At 34.9% G+C, this 23,530-nt stretch overlaps 2 protein-coding genes across 2 annotated transcripts in view; both read right to left on the bottom strand.

Moving 5' to 3' along the window:
• The window catches only part of LOC140137221 (uncharacterized), a 73,885-nt gene extending 67,717 nt beyond the window's left edge, over window positions 1-6,168 (bottom strand). The window contains exon 1 of the mRNA XM_072158872.1: window positions 5,764-6,168. Coding sequence (XP_072014973.1) covers window positions 5,764-5,839 — 76 coding nt within the window. The 5' untranslated portion in view covers window positions 5,840-6,168. The remainder of the gene's footprint in view (window positions 1-5,763) is intronic.
• Window positions 6,169-20,235: 14,067 nt separating this feature from the next.
• LOC140137811 (epidermal growth factor-like protein 7) overlaps window positions 20,236-23,530 on the bottom strand; it is an 85,775-nt gene continuing 82,480 nt past the window's right edge. Inside the window, exons 9-11 of the mRNA XM_072159596.1 lie at window positions 23,286-23,347; window positions 22,045-22,204; window positions 20,236-21,222 (exon numbers count right to left, since the gene is read on the bottom strand). Coding sequence (XP_072015697.1) covers window positions 21,134-21,222; window positions 22,045-22,204; window positions 23,286-23,347 — 311 coding nt within the window. The 3' untranslated portion in view covers window positions 20,236-21,133. The remainder of the gene's footprint in view (window positions 21,223-22,044; window positions 22,205-23,285; window positions 23,348-23,530) is intronic.

Here is a 23,530-nt window from a genome sequence, read left to right as displayed (position 1 = left end):
TACAAGATTGCCGATACTCTAGAATCACATCTTGAAGAGATGGCACAAATGGAATGTCAAGACCAAGGCAAGTCAGTGTCTTTCTATTGCCAGGCAAGCCAAGGCAAGTCAGTGTCCTTCTATTTAATGGCGAAGGAGCCTATGTGCACCGCTGGGTGAGTCCTTGCGGTATTTGGGCGTATGCCCTTCCTGAATTATGTGGAGTAATTGTAAACATTTTCTTACTCTTTTATGCATCATTTTGTAAATGTAATAATCTTATGTTATTTTAATTTGTTGTAGCTAGTATTATGTGAATATGATAACAATTTTATGCCTTTTATGTGTATTTTTAAATACATGTTTGTGTTGTATCCTGGGCAGCAACATTAGATGAAAAGTTAGGTCATCTTTCTCTTCAACTCTAGGAAACTTGATCAACGATTTTGAAAGAATCATTCCTAATACTCCAAGCAGAACGAATGATGCGTTCCATGATATAGATATTGGTGACACAAAGCAAATTAAGAGTAGACGAGGTATTGTTGGTCGAAGCAGTCAAAATAGATTTTCATTATCTAAATCAATATATTATTGAAAAATAACACCTTGATGTTTTGCAAAACTTACAAATCGTATACTTTGAAAACTGGCTTGATTTATTGTTGTTAATGAGTTATGTACGTTTTACAAAAGTGTTGTTGTTTCAGCCCTCTTTACGACATAACTCAAGAACCACAGGACCTACAAGAGTATATGATATTTGAATTCTTCTACACACTCGCTATGAAATGATCAATGCAATTTTTGCCAAAGCTCAATACCATTCGCAAGATGTTGTGAACTACCAAATCGCAACAGTTTAAAGTAGTTGCCAAAGCTCACTACCATTCGCAGCTACCAAATCGCAACAATTTAAAATAGTTGCTAATCTTAAGCAGTATCCTTATAGAATGAATCCATTGAAAATCTAATATCCCGGGCTAATATCACAAGAAAGAGATTCAATATAATTATGTTGGACAGTGATATCATTGAACCAAGTGACAGTGAATGGAGTTCACCATGTTTCCTTGTTCTTAAGGGGGGTACTACACCCCTGTGGTAAATTTGTGACTATTTTTGCATTTTTCTCAAAAAACAATAACACACTGGTAACAAAAGTTATGTATAATTGGGGCAAGGAATCCAATTACTACACTGAAATTTCAGTGACTTTGAGAAAAATGCAAAAATAGACACAAATTTATCGAGGGATGTAGTAGACACGAGATCTGCACATTTGCATTCAAAGATGGATTCTTACCCTACTCCGAGAACTGATATGATTATAATCGACAAAATCCTGGAATGCAAAATTTGCGAGCAAGTTTGATCTTTTGAAAGTGTACTGGTAGTCTGGTAGGTTCCACTCACAGATCGTGCCAAAGAGATATCTGCATTTTGTACACCACTTGGTCTTTATCAGTACAACTTACAAGGTTATACCATTTGAAAAATGCACCAGCAACCTTTCAAAGAATGGTAAACCAAATAGTAGCTGACATACATGGTTGCGAGGCTGATGTTGACGATTTGATTGTTTACAGTCAAACTTGGGAACAACACATGCAGCAAAAGATTGTTGAGATGGAGTTTGACCTTACAAGAATACAACCTGGACATCAAGCATATATCGAAGGAAAAGGTATGTTAATGACCGATGCCTTGTCCAGAGTTGAATAAGACAAACAACATCTCCTTTAAAAAGGCACATAGGTGACAAATAGTCACTGTGTTATATACATATAGTGTGAAAAGTAAAACATATTAGTTAAAGAAGATGTTTTATATGAATGAGAGTTACGAAAGTTCTCTGTGCATTCAAACTTTCTTCTTTTAAGGGGGTACTACACCCCTGGCCAATTTTATGCCTATTTTTGCATTTTTCTCAGAAATTATAGCACATTGGTGACAAGTAAAATATGTATATTATAGGGGCAAGGACTACAACTACTGCACTGGAAATTTTATTTCAGCACAGATAACAGTTGTGGTGTTACACTCAAAAATGAGGGAAAACCTATATTTGATCAATAAATCAATTAACTACTTGCCTTGAGTTGCTGAATTTTCAGTGCAGTAGCTGTAGTCCTTGCCCCTATAATATACATATCACACTTGTCACCAATGCGCTATAATTTTTGAGAAAAAATGCAAAAATAGGCACAAAATTGGCCAGGGGTGTAGTACCCCCTTAAGGGGATGGTGTTATGTGTCCAAATTCTATAATATTCATTAAAAGTCATGTGTTTTGTCATTAGACATTAATTTTTACTTGTTTTGATATTTATTTATCTCGATTGGTTTGTACATGGAATATATACTCTAGAAATTCAATGGAAAAAGCTAGTAAACAATCGTACATAATGCATGGAATGTAAACCACCAAAATAATCATGATTACCACAGGATGAAGTGGTGGCCCTACCGTAACCATAAACACAGGTGAATGATTCCGATTGGTTGAGGTAATGAGTTATTTTTAGAAATAGTCTTCAAACTTCGGTTCACGGTTCTAAATTGTGTGTTCGAGAGAAATAAATACGCCAAAGGTTGTAGTGAAAGGTAATAGTGCTTGACTGTCTTGTCGACTCAAAGAAGTGACAGACTGAAATATCTCCATCAACGAACTGTGCTATTTTGCTGGACTGACTAACTAGTGTGTTATCTGACTCAAGTGGAGCAGATAGCTTGCTCAAATGATCCCCGACAGAGGACTTACGACCAGCATACCATTTGGAAAACACTAGCATAACAGCTAGGATAGTGAAAATAGTCTTCAGGACTTGGACTGAGACTGTGGTAGACCAGGGGTTTCCCTTGATCATGATCAAAACATGATCCTGGATATTGCCGGATCTTGGATCAAGAACTGAGACCATCAGAGGAATCTCATCAGAACGTCACTACGTCGGCTAATCAAGATCTCCAGGTTTACAATGTAGATAAGTAACCACAGCAAATGGTAATCTTTGATATTGTATGATATTGCATTGTGATTTTATTGACAGCTATACTGCACAAATTGGGCCCCAATTCAGAACTCCCGTCCCCCCAGTTATTAAAACCCCAAATTACGAAAAGTTTCATTTTTTGCGGCAATTGTTGATTTGATGTTGTAAAATGGCTGCTTATTAATAAATATGCACATAAATACATTTGGTCGCATGTCACAAGTTGGATACCCCAAGAAGGTGGAGGGATTTAAATATTTCCAAAAGTTAACGTACTATTTTGATTGGCATTTTGGAACCCCTACTGGACTGATAATCACTGATTGATGCCTCATTTTAAGCCTAATTTTATATTCTTTATGTGTGCTGAAACTTAAAACAATGCAGTTTTCAATATAAAAACCACATTAATGTAAGTGAAAAATACCAGGGGTGGAGGAGCAGGCGGATGCGGAGCAGGTGGATGCGGTAAATGGTGCTTTTTGGCAATGTTTTTAAGCGTATGTTCATAACTATATGGCACATGATTGGGCTGGTTAATGTATAATATTGTCAATATTATACCTGGGTATAATTGGGGAACAAAAAAAAACAGTTTCCAACATGGTATGGTCATGTCTTTTGGCACCGACTGTACACTTTTTCTTATGCATCTTACTATAATTTGAGCCAAAGTTACAATATACCATTAAAACGCTAAATAATGACCCAACCACAAGAAAAATATACATTATCTGAAAGAAAATTGAATGAGGAATCTGAATAGTGCATTCAAAAAATTGTTGGAGATAAAAAGAAAACATTTATAGCCAAAAGTTGCCAAGAATTATTTTCAAATTAACTGACTTTTTGTGCACCCTGTATAATTATATGTTTACTAATGTAAAATTTATTTGAGTTGCTTAAGGGGGTACTACACCCCTGCCCAATTTTGTACCTGTTTTTGCATTTTTCTCACAAAATATAGCGCATTGGTGACAAGTAAGATATGTATATCATAGGGGCAAGGACTACAACTACTGCACTGGAAATTTTATTTCAGCACAGACAACAGTTGTGGAGTTACAGTCAAAAATGAGGGAAAACCAATATTTGATCAATAAATCAATAACTACTTGCATTGAGCTGCTGAATTTTCAGTGCAGTAGTTGCAGTCCTTGCCCCTATAATAGGCCTAACATATCTTGTCAACAATGCGCTATAATTTTTGAGAAAAATGCAAAAATAGGCACAAAATTGGCCAGGGGTGTAGTACCCCCTTAAGTGAAGCAAAATTAAATTGAAAACACATCCTCCAAATTTGATACATATGGTGCAAAAAAAAAATTAAGATATAATTTTGTAATTAAAGTCCAATTCGAGAAAAACGCATTTGTAATTGGTGTTTACATAGGCGCCTATATATTAATTAATTAGTAATGAATCATTATTACAAAAAAGTACACGTTTTCAAGTTTAAATTGGTGTTAATTATTAGAGAGTCACTACCTATAACATATCAAAAATACATTTTTGTTAATTTTGAACACGTATTAAATGGAAATTGTGCCCACCTATTGACATGCGACCATTAATTGACCTTTTTTAATAACTTTGACGTTTAATTATTATTGACCTACCTAAAATATTACAGAAGTATATTACTTATTTCACTTTAATCAAGAGTTGAACAATAAAGGATCTGTCAAATGCAAATAGTTATCTTACAAAATGATTATAGCCTCCCAGGTGAACTTTAACCTTCAAGTCTCTGACCCTAACTTGACCCAACCTGAGGTAACTTATGTCAATAGTTTATAGTTATGTCAGTGGCTCTTCATGTAATTATTATTAAATCTTTAACACTTTCCAAAAATAATTGATATTACTAAAATAGTAAGGGGTGTGGTCAGCTCAACAGGTTACCCCCCCCCCCTAATATCAAAATGGAGCTTTGCATGGCATCAGAAGAAAACCCATATTTGTGTATGCTCATCAGATCCATGGACCATGCCCTGAGACCATAGGTTGACTGAAATTATTTTCAAACCAGTCACACTATTAAGTTGTCCCCTAAAAATAGAAATACATCAGTGCAAGAACTGGAAAAATCAAAATGTATACTAAAAATATATAAACTAGGCTATGATCAGATGATAAATGCCACGAAAAAGGTCTTGACATGTTTTACTTAAATCAAAATCAACACGTCGCGTGATTCTTTGAAAAAGATTTCTGAAACACTGATGAAATTAATGGCGTGATAAAAATAAAACGTGGTGAAAAAATGCATGAATTTATAATCACTTTTTAAGAAATCGTGGAGAGCACCCTGAACATGCTAAAAATAAAATGGACGATCGATCGCAATGAATCGAAATCGACCCCCCTAATCGATCCATTGTCGATTGGGTAGTGTCAAGTGTCAATGTCATCTACTTCCCTGTATGTTTAGAAAATAAAACTGTTGATCCAGGACCGTTATAATCCATTAAAAGAGTAAATCGACAAGATTACAGATAAATCCGACCCAGAATTCCTGAAACCGGCACCACTCCCCAAAAAGACAATCCTTTGGGGTTATCAGACATGTCAGAGAAGATTCTTTGCATCTTCTCTGTTATTATTTAGCCATTTTTAGGGTTAAGATTTAGGTCTTAGTTATAGGCGTCTGGATCTGAACTTGGATTAGGATTAGGGCTATGTTTAAGGTTAGGGTTCGAATTGGGGTTAGAGTTATGGTTAGGGTAAAAATTAACGTTTTATGCGAAATATTATCTAAATTATAAAATTTGGTGCATGTACTTACCACTCCCGCCGCATTGCAATATAAGAAGAGGGCTTGCTGCTAACAGGTATACAAGAATAAATAATCCTTTGGTCATGATCTTCTCGGCAACCGCCTCATTGCTACTGTGGCCAGGTACTGCCCCCTTCCTACCTCGCTTGAGGAAAATTATGCTTGTTTATATTTTTCTCCGATAAAATTTGTGTAAAATATATAGTCTCCACTCGCATCTCAAAAAGTGGAGCATTCCGGGCTGTACGTAGTTTACGTACCTTTTCGTTCAACCCAGCCCAGTTACAACATTGATTCACATCAAGGCGTACATTGAATAGGGCAATTGGTCCTTGATTTCGTGAGGTAAAATAGAATAAGACGATTAGAGAATAGTCTGAGATGAAAGATTATTTGCATCCTTCAGTTCCATAAGCACTCGGCATTTCCCATTGTAATTCAAACCCTGCATATTGTCTGGTCATAGGTCCATCTCATTTTGAATACCTTATGGATACACTTCGGTAGGTTTTCCTTGATATGTAAAGCGGCAACGTAACACTTTCTAATATTCTTTTCATTTCACTAGGGAGGAGTAAAGGTGATATTACAAAAGAATTTTTTTGGGTGGCTAGCACTCTTTTCGTACCATTCTGAACTCAGGATTCTGCACTCAGTACGTTACTGACCAGCTTCTTTTGTTATGCATAGTCGCGCTATTAAAAGTCGTTTGATGTAGAAATCAGCACAATTCAGAGATATACCTTTTTGCTATGAAATGAATTTTCTCGGTCAAATATAAAGCAATTTTTTTTTTTCTTCAGTAATGTCAGTTAAAAACATAGTGCTTGGATATACATTAAAAAAAATCTTGGTGTTAAAATTAGGCATGAAATTGTGTCTTTCAGTGTAAGATTTTTGATTTTTACAGGGCCTCAACTTCACCCGCGAGCTTTTTTCGGAAATTTTTTGTGTGTGTTCCAAACTAATCTAGTTCGCTAAAGAAAGATATTTCCGACCTCTGTAAGGCACATCGTGTGGGTCTATAGGCCTATATTATAGTTTTGTCAGAATATCCGTTTTGATTTCACTTTTTTTTTCACTTGCGACTGCTAAAATGTCCAACCAGTACTTCATTTCTAATATAAGCAGCAGAAATAATCGATATTGTGGCTTGCAAAATAATCCATCCATGGGTACATTCGCGAGTTGATTTTGACAAAATTGTTAGTAGGAATTGAAAATGGTGCAATCAAAACCGAAATTCTGACAAACTATGACAGATAGCTTTATATGATGTGTTTTAGAAAGTTGGGAAATATCTTTCGTTATCGAATTATGTTACTTTGAAAAGCAAAACGTTGACCCCAAAAAACCTCGCGGGGCAAGTTGAAGACTGTGAAAATCAAAATCTTACATTAGAAGCCTAAATTTCACATCTAAGTTTAACATCAAAGTTTGAAATATATACAGTTCCAAGCATTATAGTTTTCTTCTGACATTTACCGAAGAAATGAAAATCATTACAAAACCGAGAAAATTAATTATGAAGTGAAAAGGTGTAAGTTGCTAATTTCAACACGGAATTCGATCGTTTCAAATGCCTTTAAGGCCAAGTAAAAATAAAAATATGTTTCTCGTCTGGATTTTTAAAAATTAGCAGGATGAGGGGCTTTTTATTTTCTATTTTTTATCGGAAAACGGCGCTAAATACCTGTAATTGGCACCATATTTTGGGTATTCGACACATAGATTGATATTTGAGGAAAAGGAGGAGGCCCTTTTTATTTTGTTGTTTTGAGAGGTTGGCCCCTCTAGTGATCACAAAACTCTTCTTAACAAAATAAAAAGAAATGTGAAAAATCTTCAAAAAAGGAGGAGGGCGCGGACGAGAAACATGTATTTTTTTTTACTCGGCCTAAGTGACTGAGTGAGTCTTGTTTAACAATAGCCATCGACTGACTAGCGTTCTACGTGTCTGAACTTTCTGCATCTATTGCTTATTATAGCGTGGCAAGGTATTTCTTCGATGAGCTTTTTATGCAAATCATTTTTGGGTGGAGTTGCACAATTTTATATACCTGATCACCGACCCGTGCAGTGTTAATTATTATTCAGAGGGGTCAATCGTTGATTTATAAATATAAGGTAGAATTTAGACTGATTTTTTGAGAGATTATCAAATCAGCAAGACTTTATTATTTTCTTCTCTGATGTAACTTAAAGTTTGATTAAATAAAATAAAATAGTGCTTTTACGTCACCTTCTCTGATATAACTTTTCTGGAAGAATTATATTATAAAATAATAATACACAGTAATATTTATTCCGAAAATAAATACTGGCATATTTTAGGCCTACAGGCCGGCCGATCTAGTAGACTTCTCCGTAGTCCATTTGCCCATTTTGCATACTCTGGCTATTATATTTAAGCATAAAACTCTGAAAACTCTGATTTGTATTAATTTGTGTGCAATTGATAGATTTTCACATCTGATCTTTTCAGTCACCGTACTCCCTCTGTTTGTTAGCTGGAATTTTCATTTGGGCTTTCGCGATCAATAAACTGGTAGATTCCAAAATCAGAGCCATTATAATTATGCAAGATAGGCCTATGTTCCTTTCAATAATATATAAGGCCTACATATAGGCCTATATTTAACTTTTACTGAAACTAATAAACTCTTTATGACCATTTTATTATTGAAAATTTTAATTTTAATAAACATCGGTATAATTTGAGTTCAACGGAATGCGTTCATCATGATTAATGATAACATATTTTTATTTATGATTTTTTTATTATGAATTAAGGGATCTAGAATGAGCGTTTATGACGTTTCGACAGTATTTTTTGTGGGACATGAGAGCACCTCAGACGTATCGAATTGCATTCTGAATACGAAGCATGTCTTTCTGATACCAAATAATTTTCATTTTTGAAATTCACGATAGAATACAAATTTTATGACAAATTATTAAAATTTAATATTTTTCAAATTTTTGATATATAACAGTCCTCGAAATAAATTTTATAAATCTAATGATATATTCTTAAAGTGTATGTAGCTGGGAGGAAAAGCCGACGATCAATTGAAAATTTTGGCCTTTTATATTGAAGATATGGATTTTTTTTCCAAAAAGACCTATTTTTTTTTGGTGTTTTGGGGAAAAAAATCCATATCTTCAATACGAAAGGTCAAAATTTTCAATTGATCGTCGGATTTTCATCCCACCTACATACACTTTAAGTATAAATCATCAAATTTATAAAGTTAACTTCAAGTAGGCCTACTGTTAAATATCAAAATATCAATTTTAATGATTTGCCATAAAATGTGTATTACATTGCGAATTTCAAAAAATCAAAATTATTTGATATCAGAATGACATTCTTCGTATTCAGAATTCAATTCGATATGTCTGATGTGCTCTAATGTCCCACAATAAATACTGTCCAAACGTTCATACCCCATCCCTTAAAATAACAGACATTTTAAACCACAGCCGAGAGTGTCTCCTTGAATAACGAAAGGAAGTGGCGGTGATCCGAGAATCGTAAACCATGAAATACCAGGAAAGTACCTAGAAATTCGCTGGCGAATTGATGTAATAATCGGATTAACTACCATAGCAATAGGGTAAAAATCCGGGGTAAAAATATTTAGAATATATCGAACTTCACTAGTAAGTTCACGCAGTACCTCTGCATCGAACCATATCATGCTGATCACTCGCACCTGTAAGATTAATATCTTTGGAAAGAGCGGTATTGTATTCAATCAATGATTGCAGACATAAATACACAGGTGATGTGTGCAACCTGCTTGTAGTACAGCGTGATATATTCAAAAATTGTTTTACTCTATTGCTATGGTAGTTAATCCGATTATTACATCACTTCGACAGCGAATACTCACAGGATTAGTTTTCGTTCCTGAACACAACGGACTGCAGCATGTATATCTATTGTTTCCGATTAGAGCACTGACATATAGACGAATCCAACGAGCCAAGTCATGGTCAGGATTTGGTCGGCCATATTTGGTTACCCGCATGCACCAAACAGGTGTTGTGAGTACCCAATTGGGTGGATTAAACCCGGATCATCATTTTTGCCCCTATATGATCATATTCGCTACTTGCACGGTTCCGCCATTATGCACTATGTGCGGGGAGAGCCTCGAACTGGCAGCATACATGAATGGGAATTGAACTAGTCATAACGTTCTGTGTAAGGTTACATAATTCTTCCTTTCATGTATGCTGCCAGTTCGAGGCTCTCCCGCACATAGTGCATAATGGCGGAACCGTGCAAGTAGCGAATAGGGGTATTTTGGGGTCCTTATTTAGAGTGATGGGGTTCAAGCGGAGTTCAAGTGACAGACAACATATTCGGGTTCAGCACACTAGAATTAATAAAAAGATGCTGGTTGCCAGCTCTTACACAAACTCCAACTACGAGCAACACCATATCTAGATATCTGAAATTGCCAGATGAAGTTCAACGTGACGAAAATTCGAGGTTTTTTGGACCAAATGGGGTTGGAACCAAATGAGAACTGGACCAAATGGGACTTGAACCAAATGGGATTTGAACCAAATGGGATTTGAACCAAATGGGAATTGAACCAAATGCGAATTGGACCAAATGGGAATTGGACCAAATGGGATTTGAACCAAATGGGAATTGGACCAAATGAGATTTGAACAAAATGGGAATTGGCCAAATGGGAATTGGATTCAAGTTACCAGACCATCTGATGTCTAATCGCTGGAAAGATTAATCACAAAAGTCTACTAAATAGTCGGGTAGAACTAGCTTGTGAGTATAAAGTTGAGTGTGAGTAACATGTTGTTTTGCTTTAATATGGACATCTGAGGTGTATATTGAATAAGAATATAACGTTAACGGGTGCCCGGTGGGCACCATGCATAAGTGTTTCATAGCATAGGTCCTACAGCGATAATCTTTCTGGGTTTGGAATGTCTCCCTCTATATATAATATCCCAGGAACAACCCATGGCGCTGAGTTTATACTTACTGGTCGCTTAAGATTATTGCGATTTCAACTGCGAGACAGGACTAGAAGCTTTTGTTATTGTAGGAAAGTGCTTTTACTTGATTGATTGCTAATCAATAACTCACAGCTTGGCGACTGATTGTAGATCACTATAAATCGGATGTACTGTTGACCCCGCAGTTACGGTTAAGAATAATAGACATACACCGGTTAGTCCATGCTAAGCCAAATAAAAAAATCATTTGTTGTACGCCCACCTCCTTCCTCACTTTCTGGGATCAGTCTATATTTTTTCATTTTTTTTTTTTTATTTTACATTAAAAGGTTTTAATACATTAGTGAAATGTTAATGCGTATAAACAAGATTATTAGTCAGCATGAATCACTTGCTAGTGTTTTTTTTTTTTTTTTTGTGATATTACCCCTCATTAATGATGGTTTCGTCGTTTTCATGGCATATGCTGAAATGCCCGAAAACTGCTAGCAATGTCAATTTTACATGAAAACTGCTTTATTTGGTCAATTCAGCAAAAAAACAAAAATCAACAGCCCCCTCCCTCCTCACTTTTCCAACTGGGATGCGAAACGGATTAAAAAATTTATGTGGCCATATAGCCGGGTGCTATGTTGGTATGTTATCAGACCAAAAGGATGTATGCTACGTGTCGGATGTATGTACTGTACTTCTTTTGTCGTGTTACAATAATCGTGATAAAAGTCCCGAACATTTCTTTTAAAATTAGAGATAACACGCATTCTGCTGTTTTGCTTTTTTGAACAAGAACTATTGTGTGAGCAAAATAACACGGACAGTTTTTTCTTTAGGGTGGTAGAATTGGTTGTAAATTGACAGATTTACCGAGGTTTTTGTAATTTTGTTTCCATAAAAATGTTACTAGAAAAATGCCAAAATATCACATTTTTGGCCAGTAAATTTTAATTTTTTTCTGCCTATAAATTAGTTTCGACTTTAAAGTAAAAATATATATGGGACATATCATATTTCATTGAGGTGTTCTATGAATGCAACCTTCGCAAAGATCATGGTGCGTCACAACAAATTCCCAAAAATATGGCCACTTGCATGATTTATTTAGGTATTTACGTTTAAAACGATCCCTGCAGCATAGTCTTTACCCAAGACGAAAATTTAAAGTGTGCGCTGAATTTATGCGTGACCCTATCATAATTATAGGGTGCTTGCACGGAAGGTCATTCGTTCAAATCATCCTCCAGACACGCTCCAGAAGACATGCAAATGCATGGAGTACAATACCAATTGCCTGTTTAACTGGTATTGATCAAAGTAATTCTTTTGTACTCCATGCATTTGCATATCTTCTGGAGCGTGTCTGGATGATGATTTGAACTAATGACTTTTCGTGCAAGCACTCTATATTCGGGATCACAGCGGCCTTCGCCGTCCAGCCAAAGTGTTTTTAAAATGCATAAAAACAACTTGGTTTTAATGCTAATTATTGCATGTTCCAAGGAAGTCTGATTATCATTATAAAATAGCCGAGTGGGCGGGTTTTCGCTGAAATATTTTTTGTGTAAAAACTGCAGCATTCTATTTATAAAGGAATATATGAATATTAACTGCACAACATGTAGAACGATTCGTGATACCCAATTGTGGTACAGTTGGTGTTGTTTAGCAGGGGGAGAATTTTATTTCAATTTTATATACGTCAAAATATTTTTTGAATTTACTGAAAATAAACGCTCAAAAATTATGAAAAATCTAATGTAATTTTTACATAGAACCCCGATAAAGATTACTGTGTCGTTTTTATGGTAATCTAATCTTCTATTTTCTAAAAAACATCTTGGGGTTCTATGTGAAAATCTTGAATAAACTGGGGGAAAACCCAACGTCTATACTCCGGGGACTATAGGCCTACAAGAAAATGGCAGATTCCCTATAGGCCTACATTGTACGGACCGATATATCAATACCATGATGCACATGCAGTCAAAGTTGATATTATCTATTGTGCTCAGCACAATACACGTATTGTTGTATTTCTATTCTATACCCAGAAATGTTGGAGTTGCCTATAATATGTTTAAAATTCAATATGGCTACCAGCAACTCATGTGGTCCAATGGATTAGCGCGCTGGACTTGGCGATACTGTATGCAGCTGCGGCGTATGTTCGAGTCCCACCTCTGCCAAACTGAAATTCTTTTTTTTTTTCACTTTCATATTTGGGAAATGGGACTGGGCGAATTTATGTGTGATTCGGGATCATATTCTTTAGGATAGGTGCTTTTAAATCGGAAAGATAATATGACAAGTTTTGAGTTGAAATGCCAACAGGCCATTTTTTCCCGGGAATTTTCTAAATCCGGGTGGTGTCGCGTAAGCCGGAAATTAATCTTTTCTAAAACAAGAGAGACTTGTGCCAGAGACTTGTGCCAGTCTCGGGAGTGTTCATAAATACTTTGGTGGCGGGGGGGATGGTTGGAAAAGTTGGAACCTCGGACGTCAAATTTTTTTGATCCCCCCTAAAAAAGGTGGATTTTTTTATTCCCCCTTTTTATGGTCTAAAATTTTTTTGATCCCCCCTTCATGTCCTAAAAAAGAAACCAAAAATATACATCACTAACAGTAGCATAGATTTCTTTTTGGGGTTGGAGAAAATTTCTTAAAGTCTAGTGAATGCAGCACCTTTTGCCGACAAAATAAGTTTATGGTACAAATGCGCGCGAAGGGCGCAAAAAAATTGCTATATTGAAGCTAAAGTGGTGAAATATAGTACAAAACCGGAATTAATTTGCGCGAAGCGCAAAAAATTGGCACTTTTTAGTTTAAAATTAATAATAATAACAATAATAATAATATTAAATAAATATTAAAACTTTAAACTTAATGTTATAAAGTTAAAATATTCCCACTTTTATGTTAAATTATTGGCCATTTATTTATATAGCCTATAGTATAAAGATACCACATAATCTACATTTTAATGTGAAAGTCTGAAAGACCATAGTTGAACCAGAGAAGGTGAGATTTTGAACATATATAGTTCAAAATTTAATAAAACAATATAAAATAATATAAAATAATAACAATACTATTCAATGTTGCTACACTAAATATATGAAAATAAATAAAACGTATTACTAAAATGAAGCAACCTTCTCAGCAAACACAAAACATTTTCGAGATCATTCGCAAACGGTTAGAAAAGGTTGTCAGAAAATGTTTAAATGTCGGGTTATATAAAGGGTATACAGACGATATATAAAACGTTTTTCATAACATTCAAAAATATTCTAACATTATGTTATTTAAGTGTTGACAAAATATTTCACAAAAGAAATGTTTGGAAATTTTATTAAAAATAACATTTTGAAAACATTTTAAAAATATTGTTGTTGTGTGTTTTCATAACAAAACATTTTAAAACGTTTTAATGACTTTGATATAATCCGACATTTAAAGGGCATTTCGTGATCCACAGAAAAAGTTGAGACTTTTACATAATGTTTATGTACAAAAAATTTTGCAGATTAATTCGTTTAGTTAAAGATATGAATTTCATTCTGGTATACCAGAACGAAATTACAACACAGTCTATGGAGCAGTATAATCATGCATAACTCGCAAACGCAAAATTGGAATCAACTGAAATTTTGGGAATAAGCTTTTTTCGTGGATATCTATACTGAAAATTGTCATAAAAAGAGGATCATCAGTGCTATGATCACGAAATACTCCTTTAATGTTATTAAAAGGTTTTTACCAAAACCAAAACCCAAAATACAACCTGCTTCCAACGTTTTAAAAATTAATGTTTTGTGTTCGCTGGGTTAGGGCCTACTACAAAAATGTATTTGTATAAATTGGAAAACACTTCAGATTTATTGTCCTGCTTTTTAACAAAAAAAAAAAAATAATAATAATAATAATTTCATTGTAGGCTGAAAAGTTGCTCTCTCAGCCTATACCAACCGCGTGCAGTTAGGCCTATATGGCGTTTTAATTGAATTTAGGGCCTACAAATATCGCAAAGCGCATTTTAATATAACATTTTTCTGCTAAATTGGATTGGTAGGCTATTGTTTTGTTAAAATAATTACACAAAAACAAATGATACGAGAAGCAATATTGTATAAATAAAGACAAAATGACAAACGTTTTCAACTGAGTGTTTTTAAGTTATTTGACAAGTTTAAAATATTCATCATGTTCATGCTGTTTGTGTGGCCTATAAGATGTTGCGAAATGATATATAGGCCTAGGCCTATATTTAACATGTTAAATTAGGCCTATGATAAAAAAATGTTTATAATTTCTTTAATTTAAAACAAAATCCTATACATTATAGTATATATATTATCATCGTTTAATTATAATTATTATTTCGTTGTTATTTTTTAAATCGTAATCATAAAGAATAAATTAAGTCATGACATCCTGCTGCTGAATCATACTATCAGATATATGACTTTTGCAGTTCTGAGTTTGATCATGCTAATTATCGATTATCATGTCATCATTTTTGAGAGCTATTCAGCTATGATAGGCCTACATGTATGTTTCCAGTGCGTAAATTCTTATCCATGACAATCGTCGAACGATTTTACTTTGTATGAACTTTGAACTTTATTAAATCCTATGGTACCGGTATCTGATTTGTTGAGCCAGTCCCATAATCGTTGCTATGCATTGTTATAATGCAGGCAGACGCAAAACTGCTGATAGCCTATAATGTTGGCAACGTCGAATTTGCGACGGCGTTTTACAATATACTTTAATACAATCACCACCATGCGTACACATTCTCAGAATCACGTATTGACTTTATCCCTTTTTACATCAAGCGCACGTCCTTTTTCAGGTTGGATAGTAGCTGGATTTTGATTGGTTCACATGCCATGAGGTCATCGCGAGATGGCGTGTTTCTCACAAGAAGCCTAAAAAGTTTATTACGGGACGCTAAAGACGTGCATGGAGCATTCAAAGAAATTCAGAGTCAAAGTTTACAAAGGATCAAAAGTCAAAATTGTTTCATTTTTGGTTCAAACCTATTCCGCAGGTCACAAGGAAATATATATGTATAGTTTGACCAGAGAAGATGAGAAGAAACTCTGGTTTGACCTACCTACGGCTAATCAGTCTGGGGTTATTGGCAAAAAGGTCAAACGTTTGCATTTAGGCTCCATATGGGTAAAACACTGAAAAGTTATTAAATTTTGATAAAAAGTGGTCTCAAAATATTTGTCTTGTTATAATTTATAACAATAATAATTCAGACAGGGAATAGTTTGGACTACCTACGATGTTTCGTTACCATTGTAACACGTCAAAAGGAGTTACCGTCTGTTAGTCCAATTCTTTGACTGAATCATTATAACAGAAAAACATTTTTAGACCATTTTTACCCAAATTTTCTGTGTTTGACCCATGATGAGCCCAAATTCCAACCTTTGACCTCTTCCCTAATAACTCTAGAATGATAGTGGAGGTGGGTTAACCTTGATATTTTCTGAATCCTTGTGACCCGAGGAAAATTGGGATATTTTGGATTTCCACACATCCCGCTCCAAAAACAAGGGAACATCTTACTGACTTGTTGCGCCTTTTTGAGGACACATCGACTGCTCAGTGCCAGAAGTGGGTAAGTGCAATAGCTGCCATGTGTAGATGAGTACAATATACTGTATGTAAATTGCCAAATGTTCACAGGGCAGCTATTGCACTTACCCACTTCTGGCACTGACCAGACGACATACTCCAAAAGATGTGTTTAGCAATTAAAACATATTCAACATATTCTTGCAATCACTTTATAAACATATTTTAAAAGATATAAACGTTGTAACATGCCAAATAACTAAACTTCAATGTTCAACAGTTAAACACTACCGCATTCTAAACATATTTAGTATTTTAAACACGTTTCCAACGTGATAACAATAATCATGTGTTTAATAGTTTTTGCAGTGGGTATAGGTAGTCAATCAGATATAAAAATAATAATTCACAAGACTGTTTTTAACAGAAACATTCACATTTTTAATAAACTCTAAAATGTAGTCCCATTCATATACACATTTATAAGTTTACTTATACAGCATGTTGAAAATTTACAAAATGCACTTAATAAAAATTATACAAAACAAGTTTCGTTTAAAAGTACTTTAAATGGCATGGCACACTTACATTACAAAATAATTTACTTTCTGTTTAAAGTTCAACAACCGGGCAATGATAAAACACATAAATATAATGTTCATCGTATCTTGCTTGCCGTCTTTGAACGTGAGCGAACATGAGGTCAGGGCCCGGGTTTTTCTTTCAACTCAGAAGATTCGTTTGTCCGAAAGTTTGTTTTTTTACCGGTCGTTTGTCCGAAAATGTCGACCAAACAAATGTTTATTTTTCCATTTATCAGAAGGGATATTAATATTATCCCCAAAGGCCCAAAAGTCGGGTATACTATAATAGGCCCATAATATACGGGTCGTTGGTCCAAAAAAATAAATAAGAATTATTCCGAAGAGACGTTTAAAAAAAAAAGGGTCTGGAAAAGACTTCTGAACGGTGTTTTCGGAGAAAGGGCCCTTGAAGGCACATTTTAAAGCTTTTTTATGGGGGGGGTGATTCTTCAAAATAATATTAATTTCGTTTTGTTCTGTTCAAATACTTCCCAACTCTTCATACGAAACCAAGCAAGAAGGAATGAAAACATTTGTCGGAAAAATTACCATTCGGACCAACGGTCCTTACCAAAGTAAATTCGGAGTAAAATCCGAAGCAACGCACATCAACGTGGATTAGGAATATACGTGCAAATCAATCAATCAATCAATCAATCAATCAAAATGAATCAATTAATCGATCAATACACTAACCAATTAATCAATATCATATTCGTCTGTATGCAGAAATCACGTTGATGCGATGTCGTCTGCTAATGTAAGGGCCTACATAATACGTTTTGAAGAACTCCAAATTGGAAACATTAACGTGTGTTCTTGTAAACATAATAACAACTTAGTAACAAATATATTAAAAGTTAATAAATGAACAAATCGGACATGACAAATCGGACCTGACTGATGGATTTTTTTCCGTGGTCTATGGACCCATTAGTCCGCGACAACAGTCTTTCAAATCCTTCAAACCACCTCAAACGCTTATAAATATATACGAAACTTCCACTGACAATCAGTTGCGGCAGTAGGGTCAGAGAGATTGCGATTTCCAAACGCCGTGATCATACGCCCGTGTAACTATTCAAATCCACTTTCTTATGACGATGCGAGGTCGCGTTTTTAGCCAACATTGGCGATTCTGCACGTTTGAAATGACCGTGCAGGCGAAGACGAAAATGTATATTAAATGGAACCAAGGATATTGAACATACTAAGGAAAATTTCATGCACCGCACCTAATTTCCCCCCACAAAAAGTCTCATATGAAAGTAAAGTCATGCTATATGGGGCAGTGGTCCTTAATCTACCAAAATATATTGGCAACCATAATATTTGGAAGCACTGAAATACAATGTATTTTAAGCAGCATGTAAACCTTGGTTTTTAGTCAAATTCAAAAGCATGCTGTATTGAAGTAGGCATAGGAACCGGTGACCGCAGGGTGACCGTTAAATTTTCAATCGCGTCGCCCTCTATTGGCCAGATCAGATGTTAGCCTTTGTTCCCGTCCGCCTGGTTCTCCTTCGTTACGAATGAGCACAATCCAGCTTGGAACCGAGACTAGCAATATTTAACGCCGTTTTGAACGTCGTATGAATAAACGTACGGTCCACGCACCACATATGTAACATCGCAATCTCTCTAATAGTGAGCGTTCGTTAGTTTCGTCGTTACAAACATACACACTGCATTTTCGGTTCACCGTTTAACAATCTATTTCAACAAAAATCTTTAAAAAGATTTTAAAAGATTTTTTCTGGGCTTAATCCAGGGGCTTAATATTCTTCTTAACGTTTTCATATTTTTTCCGGAGCTGCAGTAAACTTGAAATTAACGTTGCGTTATTTTGTCACGCAAAACTACACCAAGAAATTTGTTTGAAATAACCATTATGCGATACAAATACAATAACCCCATTTTATAGACAAAATATATAACAAAACATTATGTAGCTACTATCATCATCATTGATTTCAAACTAAAGCTGTACACTATCTATTTAATATAAAAATAACATTTATTTCTCCGTACAAATGATCTTACAAATCAAATTTCCCACACAATTTAAAATAAATATTCTTAATGGAGGACGGGTACTTGGTGAGTTAACAAGGGGTGAGTTAAATAAAAGGGAGTTAGAAAAAGGAGAGTTGAAATGGAACGTTACTCCCTGCAGTTCAATAAAGTTTACAGTATGTGGCGTGAATTATATATTTCCGGCAAGCCCATGAGGCGAGTTAGATACATTAATTCCATTTGGCGAGTAAAATATTGCATTGCCTATTATATCGACTTAAATTTCCAGTAAAAAGGACAACTATGAGACTCACTTCAATAATAACAACACACTTGATAGCATTTCTGTAACTCGCGGGTAGGACTTGCATCTCATCGTAATGACTTGCTGTGTTTCTGCAACTCACCATTGGTGTTTCTGTAACTCACCATTCCGTAACTCACATAAGTGACGAAATATACAACTGTACTACTGTATTCGTAATTGACAACAACCTAACTTTGTAGGGGTAACTCGCCATTTCAACCCGCCGTTTTTTTAACACACATTTTTAACTCGCCTATAATCTGCTCCTTTATAAATGCATCCCTTCGTATTTATATATTTAATTTAATATATAAATAACAAATTAAAACAACAAATTAAAATTGACAACTCTTGACACTTGTCGGACTAAAATTACATATTGTAACATTATTTTGAAGTGAAAACCAAGACCAGTTCTATCATCTTTAAAGGAGCATTCTGTGATTCTAGCATCCTTTTTTATGGTACGTTTGAGTACATATCCACTGTTAGGAGTTTACAAGACCAGGGCCAGAGATATATCCCTTAACACAAAAAGTTTATTCCCAAAATTTCAGTTGATTCCGAGTTTGTGTTTACCTATCTCTAAAATACTAGCACCTTTTAAGTCATTAAATGCTCCACAATCTTCCTCCCAGCCGGGCACATTATTCATGATTGCAGTTTTATGTTCGTGTTTCAAAAAAGGCCCACTGTTTCGCTTTGGGATACTACTCTTTTGGTAACTAACTGTTCATCATTCGTTTTGATCTACTGGCCAAGTCACGAAAGTTCACAATTTGTGGGTGTTTTCTTGATATTTTGTTAAAGTGAAAAGGAGCCAGTGGCATATAGACATTCGTTAATTGATAATAAGAAGAAATGAGATGTCTTAGGGAGTACTACACCCCTGGCCAATTTTGTGCCTATTTTTGCATTTTTCTCAAAAATTATAGCGCATTGGTGACAGGTAAGATATGTTTATTATAGGGGCAAAGACTTAAGACTACAACTACTGCGCTGAAAATTCAGCAACTCAAGGCAAGTAGTTATTGATTTATTGATCAAATATTGGTTTTCCCTCATTTTTGAATGTAACTCCACAACTGTTGTCTGTGCTGAAATAGAACTTCCAGTGCAGTAGTTGTAGTCCTTGCCCCTATAATATATATATCTTACTTGTCACCAATGCGCTATAATTTTTGAGAAAAATGCAAAAATAGGCACAAAATTGGGCAGGGGTGTAGTACCCCCTTAACGGGCGAAATTTAATCTAGACCGCCCACATACACCTCCAAAAAAATGTTGCACGACAAAGTAGGGCCTAGAGTATTGATCATGCTGACTGATGAGGGTCTAAAAATTATTCCCCCATACGCCACTCAGTGAGCTTCAGTGCATCATGGCGCTGATATACTGAAGCATACCCTGGGCCACAACACTGAAGTTGACACTATGGAAAGTCGAAAGAGGTAAGATCATGTAAATAGTCCACCTTCTACCAATTCCCTAAAATCCTACATACTATAGGCCTATCTAATTATCAGTTAGACTATACATGAAAGGTTAAAACAACAACAATCGTATTAAAAGCACCATCATTACTTTCAGTTGAGGCAGTAAATATTAGTGATTTGTCAGAAACATTCCATCCGCACAGGAGGGCGGGAAAAATGGTGTTCGCCGGATTTGAACTTTACAAATAGTCCTGAAACACGATTGCCCTTCTGCCAACTTTTGCGTTTGATGTTTTGCAAAATACTACATTTGGTCTGTTTCCAATATAACTTAAGTGAATATGGCAATATTTACATACACGCATTGTAGTTACACCAAAATATAGAGGTTGTGAAATGATAACAGATTTCAATTATAAATAATTATTTTAAATTAACTATAAACATTAACGCTTTCTCTTTAACTTATTATTTGTATGAGATCTTCTTCTAGATGGTTGTTGTCTTGAATAGCCATTTTGGTATGTGCATGTACCTGCAAGTGTAAAATCGAAATGAGATACATGTATTGTGAACGTGATTATATAAACTGGCAGAAATGTTTTGAACAAAATATTGTCAAACACCGGCAACAGTACTTTGAAGACATGAAGAGCTTGGTTCCAAACTATATTAAGTCCACAAACACATGTTTCTGATTTCCCTGTGCGATATTGCAATGAGTTAGCTATATGTGATGCTATAGGTATAGTAATATCAGTTGGATGCACCATTACAAAGCAAACAGTGGATGGACGCACAGTAACAATACTGTGTGAGGCCTTTGGTTCCCAAAGGAGAACAATAGTCTGCATATTGTTAAGCAGCATTGTTGTGGTATATAATGGCTTGTTGATGGTACAACTCATTGTTGCTAATGTCAAACTAGTCAAAGTAATTGTGATTGTATCACACAAGTAAATGAGAAACGTGTGTGGTTGTGGACTTAACATGGTTTGGAAACAAGCTCTTCACATGGACAAAATGACCAGGTCATAAATTCTCGGCAACAAAAAAGTTTGGCGACGTTATCAAAACCAGACAGCAGTGTTACCGGATCTAAAAACATCTAGAAACACCAGTACCAGAGTGAACAAGATTCCTGATAGGAATTGAAACATTTCTGAGTGAGTATTATTTTATTGAATCTGGAAAAGAACCTTTATCAATCTAATGAACTATGAACGATTCTGATGAATATGTTTCAAGAAGCTCTTCACATGTAAATAAGGATTGTGAGATGTAGATTATAAACCATTTTGAACTAACTAAAATTGACAGCTTTTTGACCGTGAAGATTATCTTAAGTTATACTTACAATCGTCAAGGCGTTCTTCTAGCATTGATATCTGATCACTTAGTGAAGATATTCTACCAATTTGTGAGATGTGTTGATCATTTAAAGCCATATCCAATAAATGCATTCCATCTTCTGGACGTATGGCGCTCTTTTTAACTTGTTTTAATTCTTCTACTTCCTGCAATGTCAATCAACAGGCATAAGGTTAAAGTATATTGGCAAAATACGACAAACCCAAATTATTAAACTCCCGATTCTACTAAAATGCAGCATGTCTACACAATTTAAACAATGTTATCATGGTTATCATGTTTTGCCAAATAAAACTGCTCAAACCTAATCATATAGGCCTAACTCATAACTGGCAACAAAACTAAAATTTCATATTATCACATTTTTGTTGTTGAAATAAGAGCCAAAACACGCGTTTTTAGTGTGTATTTTGTATTTTGGTTGTTGTGACAATCAAGCCTAAAGACTATTTTCTATTCTATTTTTATGACACATTATCAAATATTAACATAAAATAATAATAAATATTCCACTTCAGCGATAAAATAACGTTTAAGGGCTCGATTCGAATAGCGACGTTTGCACAGTATTTTTGGGGGACCAAAGAGTACATCAGACATACCCAATTGCATCATGATACGAGGAATATCCTTTTAATATCAAATAATTTAGATTTTTTTAAAATTCGCGATGTAATACAAATTTTATAACATGCCACTCTCAACTTCTGGTCCATATTATTGTTTAAACCATATGTCATGGCTGGAGGACACACTAGTTGTAGACTTTCTTTTTAAAACATAATGACATCTTGTTCTTCATCACCTCATTCAATTTTCCAAAAGCATCCCATCCTGCTCTTACTCTTCTTCTAACTTCGTCAAAGTTGTTGTGGCTCATTTTTACAACTTGACCCAAGTACAATATTGCTGTTTGGTGAATGTAGATTTGCTTCTTGATGACGAATCTGAATGTTGAACATGCTTTTGGTTTTGCTCATATTCATATTGATTTTCAGCCCAAAAGTACCAAATTTTTAATAATTGCCATAAAATTTGTATTATATCGCGAATTAAAAAAAAAAATCAAAATTATTTAATATCAGAAAGATATCTCGTATTCAGAATGCAATTTGTTGTGCCTGATGTGCTCTCAGCTTCAGGTCCCTAAAAATACTATATGCAAACGTTGCTATCCGATTCTTTAAGTTAAACTCTTTAATTATGATGAGACAAAGCAAAGCTTACCTTTTCTAATTCGACCACTCTTCCTGCTAATTCTTGGAATTCGGGACTACACAATATACACACTGATGATAACAATAAAAAGATAAATTAAAGGAAATTACATGGAAAATTTATAATTGGTGACGGTTTTTGATCATTGTGATAATTGTGCCTTTTCCGCTTTGAACAAATTATATTTTAAGGGGATTTTGTCTAAAACTGAACATTTTTACCCAAATTTGACCTGCCTCACAAATGGATTCATC

The sequence above is a fragment of the Amphiura filiformis genome, chromosome 17 (assembly GCF_039555335.1).
Source record: "Amphiura filiformis chromosome 17, Afil_fr2py, whole genome shotgun sequence".
NCBI classification, from domain to species: Eukaryota; Metazoa; Echinodermata; class Ophiuroidea; order Amphilepidida; family Amphiuridae; genus Amphiura; species Amphiura filiformis.
Note: the sequence above shows the minus strand (reverse complement) of the source record. Positions and strands in the feature narration are given on the sequence as shown.